This window comes from Ailuropoda melanoleuca, chromosome 11 (genome assembly GCF_002007445.2).
Source record: "Ailuropoda melanoleuca isolate Jingjing chromosome 11, ASM200744v2, whole genome shotgun sequence".
In the NCBI taxonomy this organism is placed as follows: Eukaryota; Metazoa; Chordata; class Mammalia; order Carnivora; family Ursidae; genus Ailuropoda; species Ailuropoda melanoleuca.
The window spans coordinates 14,080,108-14,096,952 of record NC_048228.1 but is presented as its reverse complement, the minus strand read 5'-3'; the positions used below and the strand labels follow the sequence as shown (position 1 = coordinate 14,096,952).

At 36.9% G+C, this 16,845-nt stretch overlaps 1 protein-coding gene across 5 annotated transcripts in view; it reads left to right on the top strand.

Annotated features, from left to right (window-relative positions):
• Nucleotides 1-85: 85 nt before the first annotated feature.
• USP53 (ubiquitin specific peptidase 53) overlaps nucleotides 86-16,845 on the top strand; it is a 63,433-nt gene continuing 46,673 nt past the window's right edge. For 2 of the 5 annotated variants that reach the window (XM_034671295.1, XM_034671294.1), the window contains exon 1: nucleotides 89-323. Coding sequence is in view for 3 of the 5 variants with exons in the window: in XM_019808692.2 (XP_019664251.2) it covers nucleotides 16,138-16,281 (144 nt within the window). In the remaining 2 variants the exon portion in view is untranslated. Of the gene's footprint in view, nucleotides 324-14,094; nucleotides 14,205-15,614; nucleotides 16,282-16,845 lie in introns of all 5 variants that reach the window. The other 3 variants (XM_019808691.2, XM_019808692.2, XM_011235671.3) reach the window with 3 other exon arrangements.

The following is a 16,845-nucleotide window of genomic DNA, read 5'->3' as shown; positions in this document are numbered from 1 at the left end:
CTTTCCCGGGGAGGCGGGGCGGGCGGAGAGTGGGGCGGGTCTCCCGGGACCTGTTGATCGCAGGTGTCACTGGCCTGAGTGGCCCTTGGGTGTTGGCGTGTGTGCGCATGCTCCGCGCGCAGGGTCGAGCTCTGGGCGGCGAGAGCAGACGCCTCTGCTTCAGTTCCCGGTGAGCCTCGGCTACGGTGGCAGCTGTTAGTGTCCGACGGGTGTTGGTGTGAGGCGGAGCTGGGCCAGCGGGTGGTTAGTCCTGTGGAAGTGGAAGGCCCATATTTCTTTACCTGGACCGCACTCTCCCTCTGGTTAGGAGGGCAGAGCTCAAGGTAAGTCTCGGAAACTAGTCCCTGTAGAGATCCAGCGACCTGCGACCCCCGCCCCGGGCCTGAGCCGGAGACCCCCGTTCCAACGCCAGACCTTGTTTCTCCCCTAGCAGCCCTGCGAGATCCTTCGCCCCCGCTCCGCGGACTCTTTCCCGGGGTTCAGGCACCCGAGGTCACGCAGCCTTCCCGCCTCCTCCCCGCCCGGTCCCGGCCCTGGAGGAGATGCGTCTGGCCAGGCGGGAGGCGCGCGGGAGGCAGGAGGAGGTGCTGTATTTACTGGGTCGTGGTTGTTCATTGCTGCTGTGTTTGAGGGCGGACACGAGGCAGAACCTGGAGTCCAGCTGGGTCGCTGGGATTCTGAATATTACGCTTACTTGGCCCCTCACTTGCGGAGCAGCCACTGCCACGCCCGAGCAGCAGCTTTTTAAAGGGTTCCGGATAGTTATGTTGCACTCCTTGGAGCAGAGAGATGACTGGATTCGTGAGAATCTTTGGGCTGGTGATTTCTGGATGGTAGTAGTAATTTATAAAGTTAATGTTTAGCTTCTAAACGGCGACTTATACGGCGTTTATCAAACTACTTTTAAACATCGTCGGAGAACAGGAAGTACTTGTACAGGTGTACTAGGGAGGCTTTCTAAAGCCTGCAATCTGAGCGTGTTCTGAGGTTTTGTTATCCTGCTACAGGGTTTTCTATATCAGTGCAAAGTCTGATTAATGCTTGCAAAATGTACTGCAAGGCTTTATTTGTTAGACAAAAGAGTATGCCAAAATGTTTCCTTATCCGGAAAAATATATGTATTTTTGCATGGGATTTTCAAGGCTGTTTGTGAGGGATTTTTAAACTTAGGAAGTTCTTTGTGATTAGGATCTGATTCATTTTTAATCCTGTTCTTTAAAGAAAAGCATTGCTAATTCTCAGTGTTTAAAAGGTGTAGCAAGTGCTAACACAAAATTCTGATTGAATGTACTTTTGGCTAAATTGATACTTGTTTGTTAGTTTAATTTTCTATTTTCAGTTTTCTGATTATGGCCTAGGCAAAGCTCCTTCAACCTGTGAAAGAGAAATTAAAAAAAAAAAAACAAACCAAAAACTTATTTTGCAAAAGTAATTTAGGATTTACCTACCATTGTCATAAGAATTCCAAATAGACACACTCATTGTAGATAAGAGTTAATTATAGTCTGGAAAAAAATACAGTTTTGTTTTTGTTTTACATTTTAGAGGCTCTTAAAATGAGCTTTTTGGACAATTTGCCTAGGTTCATGATTAGTGGTGATAAACCATGAAAGCGATTTATTTAAATTTGTTCATAAATTAAACTCGTTGGTAGTTATGTGTATTTTTAACTACAGTGTAAAAATAAGTGACCAAGAACAGACCTTTTTTTCCTCTGTTAATTTAAAAACTTTTTACAAATGCACAGTGTTCATGGAACTTAGCACTAATAGTCACTCCATTAATATTATTTTCTCTAGAAGATACAAGTAGTTTTTTAAAAGATAGCTATTTTAATGTCAGAAGGGGTACCCTTTTCCACCTAGTTTGTTCTTTTCCTTAAAAAAGAAAATCTCTTTTCAAAAACTCTTATATTTTAGTATGTACTGTGATTCAAGGTCTTTTATATTATTTAATGTCAGATGTTTCTTTTAAACTGTAGTGTCCAGAAACATAATTTTGGAATTATAGTTTAGAAGCTTCTTTTAGCAAAACAGAGTTTAAAAAATGAAAATTTTGGTTTATTTTAAGGTGATGTACACATTAAGAAGTCAAAATCAGGGTTATTTTTCCTGTTGAAACTGTTTGGAATTCACTCACCTACCATGCTAGGGAGGATGTTGCTTTACCTTACAATTTTCCAAAAGTATGTTTGAGATCTATAAAGTGGTAGATTAAGCTATCCTACAAAGACATTTACTTATTACAATACTTAGTAGATCTTGTTATTTGACAGCTTTAACTATAAGTTGTTTCTTAATTATAGACCCCAAAGACAACCTACAGCAAGGTCGTTCATGTAGTGGATCTGAAAGTATTTTGAATACAGAGTGTGCTAAGTATGCTAGGGCCCAAAAAATTGTCAGTCTAGCCTACTGGTTCTCATGAGCTCTTCGATTAAGGGAAGAAGTGTGCTAATTTATGTCATCTTTGGAAAACTAGGCAGAGATTTGTGACGATACAAATGTAGCATTAGTATATTATTATTAATTTTGTACAGATGTGGTATAATAATTTTAGAAAATTCTGCATCAACAAAAGTTGCACATAGTATGAACAAGAAATGGATGCAGCCTGTTCTACCACAGATACAATCTTCAAAGGTTATTTAAACTTTAAATAACTTCATATGATATCCTAATCTTGGCAAGTTATTATGAATTTCTTTTAAGATATTGGGAATATTATATTTTTGTATCTATGTATCTACCTATCTGTAGACTAGGTAAGAAGTATCTAGTCTTGGGGCGCCTGAGTGGCACAGCGGTTAAGCGTCTGCCTTCGGCTCAGGGCGTGATCCCGCCGTTACAGGATCGAGCCCCACGTCAGGCTCCTCTGCTATGAGCCTGCTTCTTCCTCTCCCACTCCCCCTGCTTGTGTTCCCTCTCTCGCTGGCTGTCTCTATCTCTGTTGAATAAATAAATAAAATCTTAAAAAAAAAAAAAAAGTATCTAGTCTTGCTTTTCCAAGTTACCCATATCCTCTATCAGGAGTTCTTAAAGTAGGGTCCATGATTAGAACTGTGGTCTATGGTTAGAACTAAATTATAGTATAATTGGTTTTCTTTGTGATCTTATGAATTTTTTCTTTCTTTCAATCCTATGAAATTTATTTTATGCATTTACAAACATCATTCCAAGGAGCCCATAGGCCCATAGGCCCATTGGGCCACCAAAAGTGTCTCTGACATTCACAAAATGCTACAAACCATTGCATCTAGTTGAAGAATTTTTGTTTTAGATAAGNCCATAGGCCCATAGGGCCACCAAAAGTGTCTCTGACATTCACAAAATGCTACAAACCATTGCATCTAGTTGAAGAATTTTTGTTTTAGATAAGTCGCTTCAGAAAAGTTGCTGCATATATTCATATTTGTAATTCATCAGAAAATAAAATATTATGCAATGTAAACCATATTTCAGTATCTTAGCTGTCATTTCAGTTATCTGAGCTGTCATGGTATTTTTTAATCAGTTTTGCATTTTTGAATACATTTTGTAAATGTAACTTCTATTTACTTCTATTTTGTAAATATTGACCTGCAAAAAGCAGTTTGAAGAAATACTGTTCCTTTGGAATTTGGAAACTTTTTTACTTATTTTGTGATTTTCTGATTCAGCAGATTTATTCAATGAACATTTATCGATCTATTGTTATGCTAGACGCCAGAGATTAAAAAATTAATAAGACAACATTAGTCAAAAATTTGAGTTCTTCCTTTTCACAGCCTTATCTCTGGCTGTTCCCAATCCTCCCCCAACTGAACTGAGTTTCCAAAGATAAAGTAGTCTTTTTTTCTTATACCCTTGCCTTTACAAGATGCTGCTTCTCTTCCCATTCCCCTTTCAACTTCCCAGTCATCCATACCACACCTGTGAAGTATTTTCTAATCCATCAAAAGACAATAGATTATCACTTCATTTTTGTGTTACCACTGTACTTTGATCTATGTCGTACAGAGATCTGTACTGTGTTCCTGTAGAAGGAAGACAGAATAAGGGTATCTGGAAATGGTGGTATATGTACTGTCATCTTAAGTATAAGGAGAGTACCATATGGACAGCACAAAGAATGGTAGGCAGGCGGAGGAGCTTTCTAGGAGACCCAGAGACAGGATGAGAGTAATGTCCAGGTATGTTTTGGGTACTCCAGTTATTTTTTTATGGCTGGGTAGATCATGTTATTTATGAAAAAAAATTGTCATTAAGGAAGTTTGTAGTTATTTTCCTGAAAAATGGTACATAGGTTGAATTTTTCTAAGTTTAATCTCTGTTGTTTACATTGTTATTTCAGAGTTACTTTCCACTGATTTCTGATGCACTGCCTTCTAATGTTTTACCTCAGTTTCTCCTTCTCTAGTCCAAAAGTTTGTAAATGAATGCTTGAAATAATACTGTGATGAATCCACTTGTAAAGTGAAGCATTCCCAAACATTTTCTTATAAATTAGAATTTTTCATGTCTAATTTTCTTAAATTAGGATATCTCTGAAAATGAAATCGCTTATATTCTACTAAGAATGACTTATTAACAGATATTACAGTTTAGAAATTGATACTTTATTGTACAATATATCTGATCTAATAAGGCTATAGTCAAGATTGATAAATCAGTTTAAGGAAATGGAGAAAGATAGCAAAATGAGATATAAAATATCATGATACAGCTTTTCCTTTCTATTCAAATGTTTGTTTATATTATTAAAAATAATTTTACTTCAAAGATAGTGTTGTTGCTATCATTATAATTAGCTTACATTTACTGAATGCCTGCTATATTTTGGGCATATATTAGGTATTTTATACGTGGTTTATTATACTTATAACTATGACCTTTTATGTAATTATGATTATAGATTATGTAACTGATATAATTTTAATGATTGAATAGTTGAGTAATGTTCTGTGCCACTGGAAACTTTATCAGAGGTGGAAGAAATAATTGTGGGGCACATGAGGTCAGTATCAGACCATAGATTCCGTCCTTGTCAAGAACCTATCAGGGCATTCTTTGTCCACCAGACACTTTATGCCTTGGCATCTTCGAAACTTCTTAGCCTGCATAATAAACTCTTGTCCCTCTCATGGTGGCCTTCCCTGTTTTTAGGCAAGCAGGCTGTTTGAACCCTAAAAGATTTTTCCTTCTGTATAATATGCTGTACGGGCCTGAAATAATCCTACCTCCTTAACCTAGCTGCCAGATGGTAGGAAAATGTCCTGAACTCTGATTGCCTAGGTCATCTTTGTTAGGAACACTAATTTGTTCATTAAGGTCTCACTTTACTTCCTGAACTTCCTTCAATAAGTATTTAATGAGTACTTACCGTGTATTGGGTACTGGTTTACATGTCTGGGATTCACTTTACATTCTAAGATGATTGGGAGGAGAAACAATAATAATCCTAATAAGTCAATTATATAGCGTATAAGATGGTGATGACAAGTAGAAAAGAAAAGGTAGAGCATGGTAAGGGGGATTGGGAGTGTGGGGTGGAGGTTGTGATGGATTGCAAATTTAAATCAATATAGGCCTCATTTAGAAGGTGATTTTTGAAGAAAGCAGTCATGAAGGGAGCCAGGGAGACACCATGTGTGCATCAAGGGGAAGTATATTCCAGGCAGAAGAATAGCCAGAGTAGGGACTTTAAAGCAGGTGTTTGCACAGTGTATTCAGAAATAAGAAGGAGGCTGATACAATGGCAATAGAGAAAATAAAAAGGGAAAGTAGTTAGAGATGAAGATGAGGGTATGGACAGGTGTGACACAGTAAGAAATTTATATTTGGACTCTGGCCCCATTTCTTGACATTCAGCTCCTAAAACCCTTGGAGCATCTCTGGAAGTGATTTTTTTTGCATGCTAATGAGATGACTGCTGTTGGGGGTTCCTGGATGGGGGCTGGTTGCCAGGGGAACCAACTGTGATTAGAGGAATTGAACTTTTGGCTTGCCCACCTTCCTCCACATCCTGGGAAGAGTGTGGTGGAGGTTGAGCTAATCACTAACGGCCAGTGATTTAATCAGTTGTGCCTATGTAATGAATCCTCCAAAAAGAATCCTAACTGGGTGCTCCTGGTCTGTTATGTGTCTGCCTTCCAGCCCAAGTCATGACCTGAGGGTCCTGGGATTGAGCCCCATGCCAGGCTCCTTGCTCAGCAGGAAGCCTGCTTCTCCCTCTCCCTCTACCTGCTGCTACCCCTGCTTGTGCGCACTCTCTCTCTCCCTCTCTGTCAAATAAATAAATACAATCTTTAAAAAAAAGTCCTAACTGAAGGCATTTGGAAAGCTTTTGGGTTTGTGTACACGTGGAGATGCTGAGAGGGTGATATGTCTGGAGAGGGCATGGACACTCCATGTCCCCTCCCACATTCTTTGCCCTACGCATCTCTTCCATCTGGCTGTTTCTTAGTATATTTTTATAATAAACCCAAAGTCTAGTCAGTAAGCTGAGTTCTGTGAGCCGTGCTATCAAATTAATCATCCATGGAAAAGATTGTGGCAACCCCCAAATTATAGGCGATTGACCAGAAGTACAAGTGACAACGTGGGACATGTGGGTCATGCGATCAGTGTCTGAAGTGGGAGGGATGGTCTTGTGGGACTGAGCCCTTGACTTGGGATCTAACACTAACTTCAGGTAGATAGTGTCAAAATGGAGTGAAATTGTAGGACACCCTCTTGGTGTCCACTGAGAATTGGAGAATGGCTTGTGGAAAAACGCATCTGGTCTCAAGTGCTGTCAGAAGATGGTTTTTACTTTGGCAGACAGTACAGGGCCTTGCAGGCCATTATAAAGACTTTCTGGGTTTTAATCTGAATGTAATAAAGACCCATTGAAAGGTTATAAGGATTGGGGCGCCTGGGTGTCGCAGTCGTTAAGCGTCTGCCTTCGGCTCAGGGTGTCATCCTGGCGTTCTGGGATCGAGCCCCACATCAGGCTCCTCTGCTAGGAGCCTGCTTCTTCCTCTCCCACTCCCCCTGCTTGTGTTCCCTCTCTCACTTGCTGTCTCTCTCTGTCAAATAAATAAATAAAATCTTTAAAAAAAAAAAAAGAAAGGTTATAAGGAGAGGGAAGACATTATGATTTTATTTTAGAAGTATCTTTTTGTCTATTCTTGAGGATAGATTTTGAAGGGTAAGGGCAGAAGCTAGGAGACAATTAAGAGGCTATTCTAGCAATCCAGGCAAGATTTGAAGATGGGTAAGACGAGAATAGTAGAAGTGGAGGTGGTGAGAATTGGTCACATTCTAACAGAGATATGTGAGAAAGAAGAGTGAAAGATCATTCCAAGATATTTGTTCTGAGCCACTGGAAAGACAAAGTTACGATCAACTGAGATGGGGAAGGAAGGTATAGATAAAGCAAGAGTTCAGTTTTGGGCTTTGTCAAGACAAAGAAAAGTTAGGTTATGCCTGCTTTGGTGTAATTCTCTTCTGGAGATGATATCCTAAAGAAGATTGCTATAATCCATTGTCCTTAATGTTCCTACTCTATATTCTGGATACACTTGAACCCATGTCTTTCTCTAGCTACCAGTGGGAACTAGGGAGTAGGTAAAAGCCATAAGAGGTAAACATAGTTCTTTTTTGGACAAAAAGAAATCGAGCAAAAAAGTGCAGAACATTGAAAATTACTTAAAATTTGCTGGTTTTGTTCTTGGCGGTACAGTATTTTCTTACTACTTTAATCTCATTTTCTGTCTTTGTTTTATAAATTTTCTGGTACACCCTTCTCTAATACCTCCATTTGTAGAGTAACAGTGGTTTTGTATGTCAAAGGACATTTATTCTGCAATTATATCTTCTTTATTCTAATCCTTCAACTTATAAAAGTGAAAGATACTTCTATAATGAATTAGATTTTTAGTTACTTCAACTTGCTATGCATCTTTACTTTGTTATCTAGTTATCAAAAATGAAACCTTAAATACTTTTACTAGTTAGATGAACTGTTGTAGTATATCTGTAAAAAGTCTTCAGTGTATCCTTGAGTTGCTCTATTTCTTATTAATGAAAAGATGTTAAAATGAAATTTTACTGGGGCGCCTGGGTGGCACACCGGTTAAGCGTCTGCCTTCGGCTCAGGGCGTGATCCCGGCATTATGGGATCGAGCCCCACATCAGGCTCCACTGCTATGAGCCTGTTTCTTCCTCTCCTACTCCCCCTGCTTGTGTTCCCTCTCTCGTTGGCTGTCTCTATCTCTGTCAAATAAATAAATAAACTTTAAAAAAAAATGAAATTGTACTTTACAGTTTAATGGGTAGGCCAGAATATATTTCCATAGCTTTATTAGCAACAGTTCTACACTTCTGTAGGATTATGGATATTTCTAATTTTCTTTGTGTAGTACTTCTATGTTGTTTTAAAAATCTATATAATATTCTATTTTAAGCCAAAACAAAATCCAGTAAGTGTAAAAGAACAAAGAAGTCTCATGGCTTTATCAGCTATTATATTAGTTTTCTAGGGCTGCTGTAATGAAGTACAACCAACTGGATGGCATAAAATAATAGAAATTTATTCTCTCACAGCTCTGGAGGCTTAGAAGTCCAAAATCAAGGTTTGGCAGAGTGGGTTTCTTTAAAGGGCTCTGAGCAGAAGCCTTCTTTTTTTTTTTTTTTTAAAGATTTTTTATTTATTTGACAGAGATAGAGACAGCCAGCGAGAGAGGGAACACAAGCAGGGGGAGTGGGAGAGGAAGAAAGCAGGCTCATAGCAGAAGAGCCTGATGTGGGGCTCGATCCCAGAACGCTGGGATCACGCCCTGAGCCGAAGGCAGACACTTAACCGCTATGCCACCCAGGCGCCCGGTGAGCAGAAGCTTTCTTTTCCCCTTTCTAGCTTCTGGTGGTGGCTGTCAATCCTTGGTGTTCCCGGGCTTGTAGCTGTATCACTCTAGCCCCTGTCTGTCATTAAACAGTATTCTCTGTGTTTCTGTCTCTTCTTCTAATGATAAGTGCTAGTCTTACTGGATTAGGGCCCACCCTGATGACTTCATCTTAACCTGATTACATCTGCAAAAGCCCTATTTCCAAATGTTCACAGGCACTGGAGATAAGGACTTTAATATACCATTTGGTGGACATAATTCAACTTGTTTTATAGCTTAATGTTCACTTCTTAAATTGAAGAGAAGGGAACACTTCCAAACTCATTTTATGAGGCCAGCTTTATCCTGATACCAAAGATAAATAGGACATTACAAGAAAAGAAAGTACAGGCCAATATCCCTGAAGAATATAAATGGAAAAATTCTCAACAAAATATTAGCAAACCAAATTCAGTAACACTTTGGAAGGATCATACACCATAATCAAGTGGGATTTACCCCTGGCATGCAAGGATGGTTCAATATTTGCAAATCAATAAATGTCATATACCACATTAAGAGAAGGAAAGATTAGATGCAGAAGAAGCATTTAACAAAATTCAATATCCCTTCAATATGAAAATTCTTAACAAAATGGGTATAGAGGGAATGTGTCTCAATATAATAAAAGCCACATATGACAGGCCCACTGCTATAACATCATTCTAAACTGTGGAAACTCAAAAGCTCTTCCTCTAGAATCAGACACAAAACAGGAGTGCCCACTCTCACCACATGTATTCAACATAGCACTGGAAGCCCTAGACAGTGCAATTAGTCAAGAAAAATAAATGGTATCCAAATAGGAAAGGAAGAAGTAAAACTGTTGTTATTGGCAGATAACATTATATTATATGTGGAAAACCCAAAGACTCCACCAAAACTTGTTAGAACTAATACTTGAATTCAGTAAAGTTGCAGGATACAAAAATGAACATACAGAGATCAGTTGCATTTTTATTCAGTCAATTTTGTCTTACCCTAAAATTGCTACATCAGATTTCTTTTGGTTTATACTTTTCTGGTATATCATTTTAATTTTATATTTGTGTATATGTACACATACATAACATATAATGCATAAATGTAACATACATATATAGTTTTATTTTAGTGCAGGCTTTATTTTTTTTTTCACTTTTATTTCAAGCTTGGCTGTCCATCCCCATTTTAACAAGACATGTACACACTCCTCCTAGTTCAGATATTCATATAAAGCATATGTATTTTTTTCACATATATTATTTTACCAAAATAGGATTATATTACATTTCTGCATTTTGCCTTTGTCATTCAGAAACACTCTGTTATATAATTATGCCCCTATCTATGGACATTCGTTCTGTTTCTTTCCTTACTTATTGCACCTACCAACTATATCTCAATAAGGTAGTACTTTTGGAGGGAGGCATAGATTCTCAGTATTGCGGTTTTTAGATTGAAGTGTGTTTTTAATTTTAACAGTTGTTGCCAGGTTGATATAATATTGCTACAAGGGTATTATAGTATAATTACATTTTTTATTAGTTAACAGTAAGGGAAAGTACCTCTTTCCATTTATCTCCTCCAACAGTGATTCTTTTAAGTTTTTGCCAGCTGATGGAAAGAAACAAATTGCCTCTTAATTACTTTCATAATGCCTCTGTGTTGAGGTCTCCAAGATTCCTGACATTCCTAGGTTTGGTGATTTTGTAGAATTTTGAGCACTTGGCATGTAGTCGTACTTACTGCTATGCTTTATTAATTATAGCAGAAGGAAATAAAGCAAAATCAGCAAATGGAGAAGGGTCATGGGGCGAAGTTAGGTGGAAGTTAGGCACAAGTTTCTCATAGTTTTCTTCCATTGGAGTCACATGAAACACAGAAATTCCTCCAGCAACAAATTGTGGTGACATTATGTAAAATGCAGTCTATCAGAAAGCTGTTTAGAGACTCAGTCCATAGAATTTTTTATTGGAAAGTGGTCACCTAATTATCCTCTACCTCAAATGTTATCAAAATTCCAGACTTCCAGAAGGAAAGGAGATGTTCAGGATAAACCACATAGTTTGCATAGTTTAGGTACAGTGACCAAGCTTACTACTTTTGTGGTGGGAATCCTCCCAAAAATTTAAATTCTAAAAGCCTAAATAAAACCTTGCAGGCAGGCTTCCTAAGGATAGCAATCTCTGGCCTGCTATGTTGTCCTTCCCTTTTTCTTGTTTCTTAAGTAACTTTGTTGAAATATAATTCACATGTCATACAATTCACTCATTGAAAGAGTACAATTCAGTGGTTTTTAGTATATTTACAGGAAGGTAAACCTATCAACACAACTTTAGAACATTTTCATCACCTCAGAAAGAATCCTTGTTTATTAAAATGTTAAAAAAAAAAAAAAAGAATTCCTATACCCTTTAGCTCTCACTCTTCCCTTCTCATTTCTATAGCCCCATTTCTCCAGTCCAAGCAACCACTAATCTACTGGCTGTGTCTGTAGATGTCTCTGTTCTGGACATTTTGTATGAATGGAATCGTAACACGTGGTTCTTCCTGACTGACTTCTTTCACTTAGCAGAATGTTTTCAGTGTTCATCCATATGAAGTAGCATGTAAAAGTAGTTCATTTCTTTGTATGGCTGAATAATATTCCATTGTATGAATATGTATACACACATACTCATACTTTATGTCATTTATCCATTCATTAGTTGATGAACATTTGGGTTGTTTCCACCTTTCAGCTATTACGAGCATTGCTGTGTTAGCTCTTTTCTGCATAACCTCCCAGGTATTTACTGAAAGAATAAATATAGAATCACATTTGCATTCCTGGAATAAACCCTCCTTGATTATTATTCTTTTGAATAGTGTACATTATTCTTTTGACACATTGATAGATTATGTTTGCTAGCACTTTACTTACAGTTTTGAATCTAAGTCACATTAGTCTGAGGTTTATCATGTTTTGATATTAAAGTTATGTTAGCTTCATGAAATGATTTGGGATACTTTGTGTAATATTTTCCCTCTGGCCTGCAACAATATGTTAGAATTAACAATTCTTTAACATTTAGATAAAATTGAACTTTGAATCCATCTGATCCAGATGACTTTTTCTTTTTTTTTTTTAAAGATTTTATTTATTTATTTGAAAGACAGCCAGCGAGAGAGGGAACACAAGCAGGGGGAGTGGAAGAGGAGGAAGCAGGCTCCCAGTGGAGCAGGGAGTCCAATGTGGGGCTCAATCCCAGGACCCTGGGATTACGCCCCGAGTCATAGGCAGACGCTTAAGGACTGAGCCACCCAGGTGCCCCAGATGATTTTTTCAATGGGAGAACTTTTGTTTCCACATTATTCTAGATTTTAAAAATGTTTTCTGTTTTTTCTTGGGTTAATTTTGTTAATTTGTATTTTGCTGTGAAATTACCTATTCCTTTAGATTTTAAAAGTTATTGGCCTAAGATTTAAGTCACACTCTTACTGTTCTTTTGATTGCTTAAGTATGTGTGGTCATTTCCTATTTATCAATTTCTTTGGTGTTTTTCCTTTCTATCTTTAATCAGGCTTGTGAAGATTTTATGTTATATTAGTTTTTATAAAAGTTTACTTTTGGATTTATTTTCCTATTGTTTGCCGATAAATGGGCTTGAAAATCTCTTTTTCTTTCTTTTCAGTCTAAGACTTCATAATTTTCATCCTACTTCCTTCCCCACATCATGTTTTGATTTTTTTTTTTTTATCCATTTTCTTTGTCTCTCTGAGTTTTTTGGTCTTTAATTCTGGAAAAATCTTTGTCATTTTGAAAACTATTTACTCAATTTACTTTATCCTCTTTCTGGGAATCCTTTTATATAGTATTGATTTCAAACGTGCCTCTTAACTTTTTCAAAGTGTTTATATTTTCCACTTTTTTATTCCTTTTTCAGTGCTTTGTAAGAAAATTTCCTGACCTGTACTTACTGCTCATTAATATGGTTTTTGCTTCTATTCATTTTGCTCATTGACTCTTTCTTTTACAAAATTTCAGGAATTTTTTTTTAAATTGCCATATTCAATTGTTGGATATTTATTAAGTTTATTTTAAATTTGTGTTCCCTTTGGTCTGTTCACTCTGTTTTCTATGTTATAGAATGTTCAGTTTGCCTTTGTTTCACAGAGCTAGTCGTCCTCAAGTGTCTGGTTCTCTTTTTCTTGGAGTACCAAGTTACAAATTAATAATATTTACATGAGAAGGGTGAAAGCACTAGGCTCTCATTTGTGTTTCTTCAGATGATTTCAGTGAGTAGAGGTGGGATGTGAGTAGAGGGGCTTAATTTGGAGTGATGCACCTTGAGCTTTGGTTCCAAAAAGAACTTTCTGTTTCTGTGCCTAGCAGCATGATCTTCTCCAGATCCTACTGTCCTCTGTTCTATTTGTGAAGTAGGGGTGAGGGCAGAACACATAGCAGCCTTGCACGTACCCGTACATGTTATCATTTCCCAAACTGGCTGTGATCTAATGCTTTTCTGCTGTTACAATCTCCCTTACCCTCCAGATGGCAGTAGGGTGGTAGCTGAACTTTCCTGTTTCATTGCATTGTGTGGAGTGGGAATTCTCTGCCCAAAGAAGTGTGAGGAATGGAAAAGGTCTTAAGTAGAAATATCTTTTCCAGTCTGTAACCCTTGGCCCTCTCTATTTCTTAGTTACTGTTTCCCTCCCACTTTAGAGACCAGTTACTTTTGGTGTCCTTAAGGTTTCTTTTGTGTAATCTCCAGACTTGGCTGGAGGTAGGGAACCAGAAGCATATACTAGTTTAACGTCTTGCACGAGAATGGAAGCCACTGTAATTTTAAATTATCTGTTCGTGTCTTTGCCTTTCACCAAACTAAGCTCAGTTAAGGTAGGGATTGTTTCATACACCTTAGGACAGTTCGTGGTACAAACCTGGTGCCTAGTAAATGATGAAAGAATATCATTTCAAAAGGATTCTTTCATTAAAAATACAAATTTACTACCAATATAGAGCTCCCTTAATGTTGTTCAATTATGGATTTATTAAAAACTTAATTTGTATGGGAGGCTTGGGAATCATTTAGATCATTTTAGAGACGGTTGCAACCCACAGAGTTAAAATAAAAAGAAAACAACTAACAGAGTATAGCATTTTAGAATTCCTGAAACATTTAACCTATGTTAATTGGGGCTATTATTTTGTCCCCATTTTATAGATGAAGAAGCTATAAATCAGAGAAGACAAGGTTTTACCTAAGAATAAACAGCTAATAGGTGATGAGCTAATATGTGGGGCTGGAAACAAGCCCTGACTTTAATTGTTTAGGTAAGATGCTTCTTTATTCCTCAGTGCTTTCCTGTCTTGGTGGGTATTTGACCAATGGTATTGAACTGATCTGTGCCATTCTTTCTTATCTTTTTGTGCTGTGAAAATGAAGCTCATGACTTTAAAAGAGTTTAAAGCTGAAGTCCTTACAGAGGGCTTTCAGTACCCCCATATGATCTGTTTCCCATCCCTCCTTTTCATCTTCTCTCCTCCGTTTATATTTCTCATGCTACGTTGGGCTGCTTACTATTTTTCCGACATGCCAAGCATGCTATTCACTCTACTAGAAACGCCTTCTCCCAAGTGGCATCTTTACCTCCTTCAAATATTTGTGCAAAGGTAATCTGCTCAATTAGATTTTCTGTGACTATCCTATTTAAAAGTGCAAACTCTCTCACATTGTATGCATTTCCCATCCTCTTTTCTTTCATTGTTTTTCTGTTAGCACTCACCACATAACTCTTCCAGTACAAGTTACAATTTATTATTTATTGTATTAATGTCTGCCTTTCCTCATTATTAAATTAGTCCAGTGCCTGGCACAGTACCTGGCTCAGTAAATGTTTGTTGAGTGAATGAATAATAGGAAGGAAATTTAATTGGTTAAACAAGACTTTGTTAGTAATACTTGTTTTTAATGAAGTTTAAAGTCCTTTTACTCAGGAGCATGCATTTGTGAAATAGTGTAGAGATTTACTTGACTAAGTTCATTAAGATTTGTTTATCAGTTTAGGGGCGCCTGGGTGGCACAGCGGTTGGGCGTCTGCCTTCGGCTCAGGGCGTGATCCCGGCATTCTGGAATCGAGCCCCACATCAGGCTCTTCCACTATGAGCCTGCTTTTTCCTTTCCCACTCCCTCTGCTTGTGTTCCCTCTCTCGCTGGCTGTCTCTATCTCTGTCAAATAAATAAATAAAATCTTTAATAAAAAAAAAAATTTGTTTATCAGTTTAAAGTTCCTTCTGAGTTTTAATGCATACCAATTTATGTAAAATCAACAGAGTTTCTTGGAAAAATAATATGATTCTGTGCAATACAGATAACAACAGAGTCTCTGTACGTGTATTTGTTTTAATAAACAAAGCAATTTAGTGTTGACTACAAAGTTAGTACTTTTAAAATACTACCTGAGATCTAATTTAATTCCAGTTTTCTCTAGAATATTTTCCTTATGAAACCAATGACCACTGAAATCTTCAAGTAGATAGTGATTGATGTCACAGTGATATTTTTTAAAAATTTTTAATGAAGAATAATGTTTTCATTTTTATATTTTAGAACATTATTAGCTATAGTCCTTTTATGATTATATATTCAGTATTTGTGTTCAAATAGTAAAGTAGGAATTTTCTTGTTTAGTCATTCTTGATTAGCCTTTGCTTTTATTTAAACATTTATTTTCTTTCTTGTAGATTTGCTTTGGGGTCACATTGATAAGAAATATGGAGCCAGCTTTGATAACTTCACCTGTGAAAGAGAGAGTCTTCTTTCTTACTAAAAAAACATAAGGAAAACAAATGACCAAAGGAATCATGCCAGATGCGAACTCAACATCTTTTTGTATCATCTGTTTTTTAAACCATCAAGACAATTGGCTTGTGCTTTAAAGAAAATTATTTGTTCATCGACATTGTTTTTAGCAGTTTAAAAAAAATCTTTTTTACCTTAACTATACAACTCTCTTATAAAATTTAATGCATATAAAAATCTTTAAGATTTCTTTTTTAGAACTTCAATGTTTATGTACCCCATTTTTGCTTGACAAAGTCGTCAAAAATTTACAGCATCAGGAAAGATATGGACTTGGAGACTTATGTTACTGTAACTGACTACAGTGAATTTAAGTGGACAATTCAAGACATCATCCCTTTTATCATCAGAAATATCACATAAATATATAATTCTTAGCTTTAATGTAAACAAATTTTCTTGAAAATGGCATGGGTAAAATTCTTACGGAAACCTGGTGGCAATCTTGGAAAAGTTTATCAGCCTGGGAGTATGCTATCCCTAGCTCCTACCAAAGGCTTGTTAAATGAACCAGGACAAAACAGCTGCTTTCTTAATAGTGCTGTACAGGTGAGACCGTAATTTCTTGTTAAGTTTACAAAAGTGCTTTTCAGGAAATCCTTTGTTTAATGTTTCTTATAGTCTAAGAATAAAGTTATTGCCTGGAATGACTTTTAAATATCACTTTTAATGGTATCAAAAATATTGTGGCTTGGGATTTTGGTTTTTTATTATAAACAGAAATAGATATTATTTAATATAAATGGGAGGGTTTTTTGCAACAGAATAATGTGTCACTATGATATAAAATCTTTTGACTTACAATGTTTACTTAGTAAATTAAAATTATGTTTCTAAAATACATAAAATAATTTCTTTGAATCAGGTAATCTACCCGCCCCTCCCTCTCCCCCCCCCCTTTTTTTAAAGGAATCCGGTAGAATCCCCATAGGTAGCATGGGTTGAAATGAGAATGCAGTTTTAATTCTCAGGTCTCAAACTTTCTTCAGCCTCTACTGTGGCCTTAAATTGCTTCTCTGGAATCATATTTGGATATCACTGTTTTAGTGGAATTGAAGATTAATCCATTTTACTCCAATCCTTGTTGAAATTCTTTTAATTAACAAGTATGTG